General features: G+C 55.7%; 4 protein-coding genes across 4 annotated transcripts; 3 read left to right on the top strand and 1 right to left on the bottom strand.

The window, feature by feature from the left end:
* Positions 1-17: 17 nt before the first annotated feature.
* On the top strand, positions 18-1,202 carry J4E90_004704 (uncharacterized protein; the record flags this gene model as incomplete). Its single annotated transcript, XM_051434268.1, has 1 exon — positions 18-1,202. The coding sequence occupies one exon, from the start codon at positions 18-20 to the stop codon at positions 1,200-1,202; it is 1,185 nt and encodes a 394-aa protein (XP_051291524.1).
* A 596-nt stretch (positions 1,203-1,798) lies between these two features.
* J4E90_004705 (uncharacterized protein) lies at positions 1,799-3,502 on the top strand (the record flags this gene model as incomplete). Its single annotated transcript, XM_051434269.1, has 5 exons — positions 1,799-1,966; positions 2,013-2,243; positions 2,293-2,751; positions 2,800-2,955; positions 3,020-3,502. The coding sequence occupies 5 exons, from the start codon at positions 1,799-1,801 to the stop codon at positions 3,500-3,502; spliced, it is 1,497 nt and encodes a 498-aa protein (XP_051291525.1).
* Positions 3,503-5,096: 1,594 nt separating this feature from the next.
* J4E90_004706 (uncharacterized protein) lies at positions 5,097-9,159 on the top strand (the record flags this gene model as incomplete). The annotated part of the gene is made up of 3 exons (XM_051434270.1): positions 5,097-6,188; positions 6,239-8,912; positions 8,972-9,159. The coding sequence occupies 3 exons, from the start codon at positions 5,097-5,099 to the stop codon at positions 9,157-9,159; spliced, it is 3,954 nt and encodes a 1,317-aa protein (XP_051291526.1).
* A 651-nt stretch (positions 9,160-9,810) lies between these two features.
* J4E90_004707 (uncharacterized protein) lies at positions 9,811-10,875 on the bottom strand (the record flags this gene model as incomplete). The annotated part of the gene is made up of 1 exon (XM_051434271.1): positions 9,811-10,875. The coding sequence occupies one exon, from the start codon at positions 10,873-10,875 to the stop codon at positions 9,811-9,813; it is 1,065 nt and encodes a 354-aa protein (XP_051291527.1).
* Between the last annotated feature and the right edge of the window lie 47 nt (positions 10,876-10,922).

A 10,922-nucleotide genomic window follows, 5' to 3' on the forward strand; every position in this document is an offset into this window, starting at 1 on the left:
CAGCTTGATAGCAGAGTATGGCACGTCCTAAGAAAGCCAGTGTGCCCACAAAATCGTCCTTGTCCGATGGAGATGGACGGCGTAAGACTCGCAATAGCGCAGCGCAAGAGGAGGAGGAAGACATTCTCGATAACATTACTCTGGCTCCACCGGTCTCACAGCCACAGCAAAAATCGAAACCCATCCCGTCCCCCAAAACACCTGGCGAATTCGACCATGTCGTACTAAAACTTGAGGCTGATTGTAACGACTACCTCGCTAAGGCCGATGGATCCGAAGATTATTTACGAGACATGAAAACTCTAGAGGTTCATCTCGACACAATTAAACTATTCGCATATACGGAGGACCGTTTCGCGATGGCACTCAACAAGCTACACCCTCGGGGCGACAACGCTACCAACCCTCACGCCTTACAAACCCTCCGCCTAGTCGTGAAAGGCAACATACTCCTTACGCGTTACAGCTACCACCTCATATCACCATTGTCATCTGCCTTTGTAAACGACAAACTGAAGAAGTTTGCAGACGGCAAGCTGTCCGACGAGGAGAGAGATAAGCTACCCTACAAGCTCAACAGTACGGAGAAACTTCTCGCGAACGCGCTATTGGGTATTCGTGGAGTGAAGCAGGTTTCTATCGAGAGCAAAGGAAAAGGAACAGTTGAAGCAGACTTCGCGGCCACTATTAAAGCTACGTTGGTCCAGCCTCAGGGGACTGATGTCTTGCAAGTAAGCGATGAAGAGTCTGAGTTCTCGACGCATGCGTTGAACAGGCTGGGGTCGATCTACTCGAATGCGTATTCTGGGGACGCGCTGAACCCATACGCTTCTCTAGCTCCACCGGAAGTAGAGCTCGCGGACTATTCGGAGGATTCAGACGATGATGCGCAGGCCGCTGCTATCGCAGAACCGCAGAGACTCGTCAGACGTAGGCCGAAGGAGGATGTTCCCGTCATAATATCAGGGCCGCGAACGCGCGGAACGATGGCCAAGAAGGCTGAAGACGTTGGGGAGAACGACGAGAATAGCGATGAAGAGGATGAGAACGAAGCATATGGTCTGGGTCTCAGGGAGATGGTTCGAATCTACAAGCAGAAGTCGCTTCCTGGCGATATAGATTCGGAGACTTCCAGGTACGACGTGTTGCCAGTAGTCCTAACCGCGAGGGATGAAGCGGTTGAAATGGGCTGGAAAGTGTAGCACTGTTTCTACCGGAAGTGTTTGGGAAAATGAGACGAACAATTCCAGAGACGGATTGGGATTGGTTTAGTGAAACTATGGCTCTCCGTCCTGCGTGTCGAAATGTACTTAGGTGTAGTTTAGGCGTGTTCATGGATACCTAGGTAGTTCTAACTTGGGTAGAAAAGAAGTGTAGTAGAGCTATGTCAATAGAAGAGGCAAGGGCGTATCTGTCAACAGCAGTCCAGTCACATAGGCCTGCTCAGCCTTTGTCTTGTGAGATACTTTGCTGAAGTTGGTGCACCGCCACAGCGAAGTGAAGGTGGCACCTGGTGGGGTAACTGCTTGTCGTCCGTGCGTAGGTGCCTTGAGCTCGCGGACGCGGAGAGCTATGTCACCTCCGCCTCGACAAACACATTTAATTGCGGCAACACTACACGTTTGTCCTCGCTATTCAACCAAATACCTTCGTCCAGAACAGGAGCTCTACTGGGAACCGAACCGATACACTGAATCGGAAATACGCAGTCAATAACGATACGATACCCCACCCTGCATCGCCGCCTCCGCCTTGCCTACGTGCTCGAACCACAAGATCCCTCCACACCGACGCGACAATGTCGGCCGAACTCACCACTATACTGCTGTCGTTCCAGCCAGACAGTCCAGACCTCGCAAAGCGGCGCGAATATGATTCGAAGGCTCGTTCATTTGTCTCGCAACTGAACAATATCCCGTCATCACAATGGACCAAGAGCGCAAATACAACCCAAGACGTTCTTTCGGTAAGGACAGCTGATAATATCAGCCCGGAGGCCGCTGACTTTGCAGATACTCAACCCCGCCGTGAACTCAATAGCATACGCCTTTGCTCTCCGCCACCGCATCTCCGCCATCCTCGAGAAGAGAAACGTACCCGATACACTGCAGCCCGGTGGTACGTTATGGAATCAGCTGGTGCTCTTCCTGGAGACTGCAGACCCTATACAACTACGCTATGTTGGGAAAGAGTGGAGATACCTCGTCGAGCAGACCGAGGCGATTGCGCGGGCATGCGATTCTGTAGGTCGGATAAAATGCTATTCGCTGCATGAGATGCTGACTACTACAGGCGAGCCTGGCTATTGCGCCTATGCGGTCGGCTATGACTCGACTCGATGCTTCCACGGGCACCTTTACCTCAGTCCACCTTTCCTTTATACGCCTTTGCATGGAGACGCGATCGTACGCGGCCGCCGAACCAATTCTCGACAACTACATCCACAGCATTCCCCAGAAGATTGCCAACGTTGTCCGTGACGGCCTCGAATACTCGGTACCATGTGCGGACGTCGCGAGCAGCGGGGAATACATACATCAGAACTCTGGACATTCAGACAAGGTGTCGCTGACGGATATAGAAGAGTACTATGTTCTAGGTGCTCAGGTATATCTGGGCCTTCGGCAATTCAAGAAGGCGAAGCAATTTCTGGAGCACGTGCTGGTTATACCTACGACCAAGACAGCGAATGGCTTGATGCTGGAGGCGTACAAGAAGTGGGTGTTGGTGAGCTGTCTCGTAGAGGGAAAGGTATGTTACAACCAAGCAGTATATCGCGGACCAAGCTGACATTCGCAGGTGGGCACTGCACCACGGACCTCGAACGGAAGCGCGATCAAAGATATCAAGGCTGCGTCGAAAGCCTACGAAGCCCTGGCGGACGCATATGAGGAGCTGGACAACATGTCGAAGCTGAAGGCTCAGGTGCAAGCTGGTAGTGAGATATGGGCAGAGGTATGGTCATGATACACTGCAAAACATGCAACGTTCGTTTCATGAATACTAACAAGACGTGTAGGACGGCAACGCTGGTCTCGTCAACGAACTCATCAGCAGCCAGACACGGGCTTACGTTTCGCGGCTGTCACGGACGTACTCGGCAATTCCAGTCTCAAACATCGCGCACCATCTGGGGGCACCTGCTGATGAGATCGCCGGATACATCGACACATTGATCAAGGATGGGCACTTGAACGCACGGCTAGAGGAGACGGACAAGGCGAATGCGGGGATCGTACTACGTTTCTTCTTGGACCCAACGCAAGGACCTCTGGCCAAGAGCGAGAAGCAGCAACAGCAAGCGCTGTTTGAGCAGACGCGCCGTACCAACATGCTCGCCGAGCAAGTCAAGGACGCCGACTACCGAATGACGCTTACCAAAGAGTACGTCGAGAATCAGAAGCGGCTGAACAAGAGGCAGACCAACAACAGCGATGCCATGGACACGGCGTGGGACGACGGCCTCGAAGCTGAAGAGGACATGATGACAGATTTGCACTGAAGATGAAGAGCGATGGTAGACGCATAGCAAGGGTGACTACAATTTCCCTACATGGAAGGGGAAGACCGAAGAGACGGTGACTAGTGCTGACGAAGTTGAGCGTTTGGCAGGGTTGGGCATGATAAATGTCCATGACGCGATAACGGCAATGCATGAAACGAGAGATGGCGGATCCCAAACAGCAGACATGATCAGGGACGGACTATGAAGGCTGGCAAAGCAGCCTATAGAAGGCTGCGGGGAGGCGAGAACGGTGACGGGCTGTCCTAATACAGACATGAAGGTATCTGTAGCGAGCAGAATCGCGAAAAGAAATCATGAAGCCAGCAATGTGCCACGTGTTGAGAAGCTGGGTGATGCAAATTTGCTTGTTGCGATGCTTTTGGTGTCAGAAATGGCGTACGTGGAGCGGGAGTTGGAAATTTAGGCGTGTGTCAGTATCAGTCGATTATCGTATACGCGATACGACCGCGCTGCTGGGACCGTGTTTGATAGCAGGCGCGACATGGGCCTCTGGAGCGCGTGGCAAACGGACCGAATTGGCGAATTGCGATGTTCGGGCGTCGGGCTGCCATGAGCGCAAGCGATTGCGAACGGGTTGGGGTTGTAGTCAGAGGTTACTTTTGACACGTCGTGTTGAGTAAACAATGCCATCGCACGACATGCAATTGTCGGCATCGGATTCGGGAGGATTATGAGGCGCCGTCGGGATTGAGCATCGAACGTTTGTTTTTGTTGCAATGGGAAACGGAAGTGGAGAGGGGATGGCGAACGGGGAACGGGGAAGAAGCATGATATGGACTAAGGCAGGCTAGAAGAAGGGACTACAGATCGCCGATGGCTGGTGAGATGGCACAGATGAGAGGGTCATGGAGCAGATTGATAGTTCTGCGGCAAGTCAGGAACCCGGTGTTGTGCTTTGGAGGTGTGTAGAGCAGGCCGGAGACTAGGCATCCATCAAGCGCAGCCACAGGGCCTAGCTGCTAGTCTGTTCCTGCAGCAGAGGCCAGGGTCCAATTGGAAAGACCATCTGAAACGTACTGTCTGGGAGCGTAGTAGGTAATGGAATCTTCAGGCCGCCCAACGAGGCCGCCCACTGGAGACCTGATGGCGAGGCGGGACGTCTAGAGCCCCTAAAGCAGAGGGACTAGGCCGAGGGATTTGCGTGCAGCGTGTCGTGGGCTCAGTTGGTGTTCGTCCGGGCACTGGCTAGCACGATAGAGAGAGGCAGCCGGGTCGGCCGGGCTGGACAGGGGTAGAGACCCTCTGGGCTAAGCCGGGTTTGGAAGACCCCTGGGTGGCTTTGCGGGTTGCGACTTGGCGGCACTGTGCTCTCCACAGGCGGCTGCTCGTCGCTGCGTACGACATATTCGAGATACACAGCACATTGCACCACCGCTCGCGAGCACGCCGCCCGCCGCACCGCCTCCAAGCACCTCCGCCGCCCGCCGCACCGCCTCCAAGCACCTCCGCCGCCCGCCTGAGCGCGTTCCTGCTTGTGGCAACCATGCCTGCATGCGCCGTGCATTAACCGCTGGCTTGGCCTGAGACACGCTTTCCTGCCTCGACACCCGTGGACGTCGACGCCGACAACATGAATATCCAGGCCACGCCGCCCCCGGCCACGACCTCACGACGCCGCTCGAGCGCTGCCAACGGCGCTGCAGAGGCCATTGCCGCCGCCGCCACCGCCTCTGCCAACCTCAACCGCTGGTCCCAGGCTCCGGGCACCCAGGCCGGCAGGAGCGACCACCCGCACCACCAGCACCACCCGAGTTTCTCGCGCAAGCTGAGCATCACTACGCCCAACACCGCCGCGCCTGCCACTGCCGCCAATGGCCCCGAATCCCCCGCTCGCATCGCCAATTCCGCCCCTCGCTCGCCCACCGCGAGCCCCCGCCGACACCGCCCACGCTCGCCCGCATACGACCCCCCATCCGCGGTGACAGCCGCCCCAAAGGTGCCCCAGCTGCCCCCGATCCTGCTGCCCTCGACCGTCTACGACCCCAACACCCCCACGAGCACCTCGACCACCAACAACTCGCCCTCGGCATCTAGCCTCTTTACCCCGAACCTGCTCTCCGGCCTCCAGCAGCGCGACTACTTCAACTCGAAACCCACGCAGCCGCCGCCCTCCCAGAGGCCCCCGTCTCGCACCACCAAGGCCGAAAAGGTGCTGGGCAAGTCGCCCCTCGGGTCGCCTGCGGTCCTTCAGGAGGCTGACCCAAGGCACGACTCCACTTCGGGCGCAGCTCGGCCCTCTACAGCACGCAGACCCTCCGTTGCAGCACCTAGGGATCCCGTCCAAAAGCCCCCACCCAGTGCGGGCCACAGACCAGCCGCCTCGCGGGACCACTCCAGGAGCCAGAGCAGAGAACAGTTCAGGTCCGGGAGCAGAGCCCATGTCCGCAGCCCCAGCAGGGATCACCATCGCAACGAGAGCAACGCCAGCGCTAGGCTAGACGACAGCTACCAGGGCACTCCTCCCCGCACACGCGAGCGCAGAGAGAAAGACAAGAAGACGATGCTGTCGCGTGCCCTGCAAAAGGCGAACACCGCTGTCCTGCTTGACAATGCGCAAAACTTCGAGGGCGCCATGGAGGCCTATGAGGATGCCTGCAAGCTCCTCCAGCAGGTCATGATCCGCAGCTCGCAGGAAGAGGACAGGCGGAAGCTGGACGCCATTGTAAGTCAATGCATACATTATCTGTAAGGTTTCACCACTAACGCCAGCAGCGAGTAACATACACCAACCGCATAGAAGAGCTGCGACGGCTAGATCCCGGCTACACTAACCATAGCGGCAAATCACTACCAGCACGCCCTATGAGCGGGGAATCGCTGGACGAACACCGCTCAATGCTGCTGCTTGACGACGATGAACCACCCGCAGTAATTGAAACTGCCACAGTGTCTCGCATAGTTAACGACCGTTCTATATATGATACCCCTCCAGCCGGCGAGCCTACACCGCCGCCCAACCAGCAGCTGCCTCTCCGCAAGGGCTCCGACGGTCCTCGTGAGTCGGTCATTTCCACCGCCATCCGCGATGTGCAAAGAGGCATGCAGAACCCGCAATTCAACCTACAGCCCCCACCTGGGCGAATCGCGCCTTCTACCACATCTGTCCGATCATCGGTTGCCGAATCGATGATGGACCGCGTATATATGCCCCCACCGCTCTCCCCAAAGCGGTCCAAATCTCCTCTCCTCAGCGGTAAGGAGTCCGAGCCCGAGGAGTATGGCCGGTTATTACGACCACAGCAGCCCGTCAAGTCAAATCACCAACGAGTTCATAGCAACGAGTCAACATCATGGCTTGACACTATTGATGAGTCTGGTGGATCTTCGTGCTCATCCTCGGTTCATTCCATGTCTCCCGGGGGAGTGCGCCGAAAACATATACGAAATAACAGTGGAGGAACCGAGGCAGAGTTCGATGCGGCGCTTGATGCAGCCGTCGAAGCTGCGTACGACGATGGATATGAACCTTATGATGACGACATTTCTACACCCGGCGATTTAATAGCGACTAAGTTGCGTAACGTGGAACTGGCCAAGGAGCGCGTGCGGGAGGCGGAACGCGAAGAGGCCATTGCCGCGGCCAAGTATCGTTACAAAGAGACGCAGCTTCGGGGCGAGGGCCTTCCGCATGTGCGCGAAAGCGCCGAGATCAGATTCAACGACGAGGCGGAAGAGGAAGAGCGGTTACTAGACGAGATGACGCGAGAGTACATGCTGGATGGGTTTGATTTCGATCTGCAGACAAAGTCTTCGTTACCGCGGCAGTCAGACTCGAGTGGCTTCTCTGGAAGCGCGTACAACAGCTCCGTGTCGTCACACAGAACGACGGGTGGTACGTCACTCTCGACCGTTGCAGAGTTGATGCACCCGACATCCAAGCAACCACCCGCTCATTCCCCGCCCGCGGTGCCTGCTCCATCTGGCGCTCTGCCTGCCTTGCCTACGGTTCCCGAGTCACAAGCACCGCAAACGATCGACACCGCAGAAACCACACCACGGCCCACTACTGCAACCAAGGACGCAGCCTCAGTACGAAGTCGAAGGTTATCGGGACAAAATGCAAAGTCTTTGAAAATTGAGACTTCTGTACCGCCTGTCCCGCCTGCACCTCACACGGAGAAGCCTCCGGTACCAGCTAAGGATGCGCCTACCGACCTCCCCGTCCAACCCAAGTCGGCGGCACCAACATTCAGCACCACCAAGCCTACCCTGGACTCCGCGTTCAAGCTTCCCGCGCTGCCGCAAGCGTCCCAACAAGCTGGTCTTCGAGCTCCATCACCTCAGCCCACCCTCTACAGTCCCGCCGAAACTGCTGCCACGGTTTCACCCGCGACGCCCGCCCTCGGCCATGCTGTTTCTAACGAGGCTGGTCTTGTACCAGGTTCGCCAAAGACCGGAAAAACCTCAGCGATGGGAATCAGGAAGAACAAGTCCTCTCTCAGCCTGAAACAGCGCAACTTGTCAATATCCAGCCCAGATGGCTCAGATGCATCCATAGGAACGCCACTGAGCACGACTTTTTCCATTACGGGCAGGAAACCCAGCAATGTCAGCCTGGCAATGCCAACGCCCAGCGTCCCCACATTCAACGTCGACGGTCTACCGAGTGGAGGGATGCACTTGTTCGAGAGTGATATCCACTCACCGTTCTCGCCCGGTTCGCCAAGCCCAGCCATCACGAACGCCCCGATCCCTCTGGAGCCATGTCCGGATTCTTACCTCTTGAGACCGTTCTGGTTAATGCGATGCTTCTACCAGACTATCGCGCATCCCCGCGGTGGCTATCTCTCCACTAAACTCTTTATTCCCCGCGATGTCTGGCGAGTAAAGGGTGTCAAGCTAAAGAACATCGAGGACAAGATCGCCAACTGCGACATGCTCACCGCAGCGCTTCAAAAGCTAGCGTCTGTGGATACGAACGATGCGGATGCTGTCCTAGAAGAGATGCAGTCTTTGGAACTAGTGCTCGACCAGGTGCAAGCCCAGCTAGCAAAGAAACTAGGCAACGAAGTCGGTGTACAATCCGTAACCGCACTGTTCAGAGATGCGACCACTGTCGGCGAAGGTGCATCGTCAACAGACGCCTCCGGCAGGCATGGCTCCGTGGATCACCAACACAAGGGTGCTGTTGCTCAGGGCAAATCATACCTTGCTTCGTGGCGGAAACTCCGATCGAAGAACTCGGGCGTCAACCTCGCGGGCATGGCTGGTGGTGCCAAGAGTGCAGAAGTGCCCAAGGACACTCTGATCATGTCCACCCTTCCCATGACCAACCTCCCCAGCATCCGCTTCGCAAAGCGAGACATTTCCGGTGTTGTGTTTGAGGGACCTAATGCAGGGTACATGGGTTCTTTGGCAAGGCTATTCGATGCGGTCCAAATATTGGGTATGTCTTTTTCTACATCATCTCTCATCATAACTATGGATTAACTAACAACGCTCTAGACCAAATCGCCCGCCAAGTCGAAGACCCAGGTCTCAAGCATTCCTCCCCCACCCACGTCGGTCTCGAGCTATCAACCCGCCACGCCGCAGAGTTCTTCGGCTTCTACATCTGCCGCTTCGTCCTCACCGACGTCACCATGATGTTGGATAAATTCATCAAGAGAGGCAGTGAATGGGTTTTGGTCTAACACAGAGAGCGCAAGCCTGCCCTATCTGTATGTGAATATGCTTCTTTTCACTTCAATGCAAGGGATCTGTAATGAGACGGAGATGTTCTTTGTTTCCTCAAGCGTTTTGTACTGGGCGACCTGTGGAAATGGGTCTGGTCCGGTCTGGTCTGGTATGTATCCATACATATTATCATGACTCAAGAAAGCGAAGAGAGAAGAGGCATGAATATCTCTTTTGGAAAGAAGCAAGAAACGAGTGATGGGATGAAGGAAGGAGACTGGTGTTTTCGGCGGCTTTTCCTCTAGTCGCAAGCACAGTCAAGTCATGAGGTTATGGATCTTTGTTGAGCGCTGGAATGGCGCTTTAGCTTGGCTCTTTATTTTGGTTTTCAATCTTGTTGTTCGCTGTTTGTTTTGGTCTCGTCTCTGCGTTGCATACTGGCTTTCGAAGATATCCCCCGCCACAACTCTTAGCTTAGCTTTATTCTTATCGAAGCATACATTTTTTTCGAGATGCTGCAATCTGGGTGTGTGCTTTATGTGGTGAGAATGGAGAGGTCAGAACGTTGGACGAATCTAACATGTATGATGGAGCTTTGGAAGAAAGAGCCTGTTCATATTACGATGCATTGAGAAAAGTAGGACAGTACAGGAAAAAGGCTCGACAACTCAAACAACAAAAGGCCTTCCCACTCTCGCCTTCTCCGCAGCAGTAGTACTCACACGCTTCTCCTCAGCCTGCACAACCAGATCATGCGGCGAGAACTTGTCCACCGTCGACACCCTCGGCCTAGGCTCCGACCGATTCCACAACTCAAAGTGGCTATAGAACCTTCCATTCCCAGGCGGCGGCCTCTTCGCCTCTGCTCTGGCCAAGACACTCCGACCTCCCACTCCCGGCACCGCGGGCACCGACGGAGAGACAGGTCCCGCGTCACCATCATCGTCGTCATCACCACCACCACCGGGTAGATTAAGAAAGCGACTCCAAGCCGTTGCCGCACTCTCCAGACTACTACTCGCACGTATGGTGCGTATAACAGCCTGAGCGCTGATGAGCTCGCTTTCGAGCAGTGCAGTCTGGAAGGTAGTGAGGCTTTGCTGGAGACCGGCGACGGCTTCGTTGACGGGGCTGTTCATTTCGCGGTGGTAGGACCGGCCGAGGGTTATCAGACTGTTGGCTAGGTTGGGCATGGATTGCACGTATTCCATGTAGGGGGACGTGAGGTCGATGGTGAGGTTGTCGAGCGTGGGTGTTGTGGTGGGGATGCTGGTTGGCAGGGCGAGGCTGGCGGTTAGGGGGAGCGTGGGGGTTGCGAGTGTGGGCACGCTGGTGGTGGGTAGGGTGCCGTTGAGGGTCGAGTTGCTGGGCAGGAGCCATGATGTCTGTTGTTGGTGCTTGTTAGTGCTGGTCATAAGAATGCTGGAGGTAGCGGTCAAGACACGTACCCTGTTCGTGTCTAGTTGGAACTTTCCTCGGAGGATAGTGTTGGTGATGTTGTTGACGAGGTCGGCAGTACCCATCTGATCGCTGCCACCGAAGAGGTTGAAGCCAAAGCCTCGATTGGGGTTATTCGGATTTCCGATAGCACTTGCTGCTGCATCGACGACACTGCGCATATCGGTAAGGTCCTGCACCGCGGCGGGTGTGGCGATGGCGGTCGGGATCAGGATGACGCCAGTGACGAGCATCGTGTGGAGCAAGAAGGAGGCCTTGTGGTGAACCGAAAACATACTAGGCTGACGATGCGGCGAGCAGGTAATCGGAGTTAGTAGGCGGA

The sequence above is a fragment of the Alternaria incomplexa genome (assembly GCF_024043165.1).
Source record: "Alternaria incomplexa strain BMP 0042 chromosome Unknown scaffold_6, whole genome shotgun sequence".
In the NCBI taxonomy this organism is placed as follows: Eukaryota; Fungi; Ascomycota; class Dothideomycetes; order Pleosporales; family Pleosporaceae; genus Alternaria; species Alternaria incomplexa.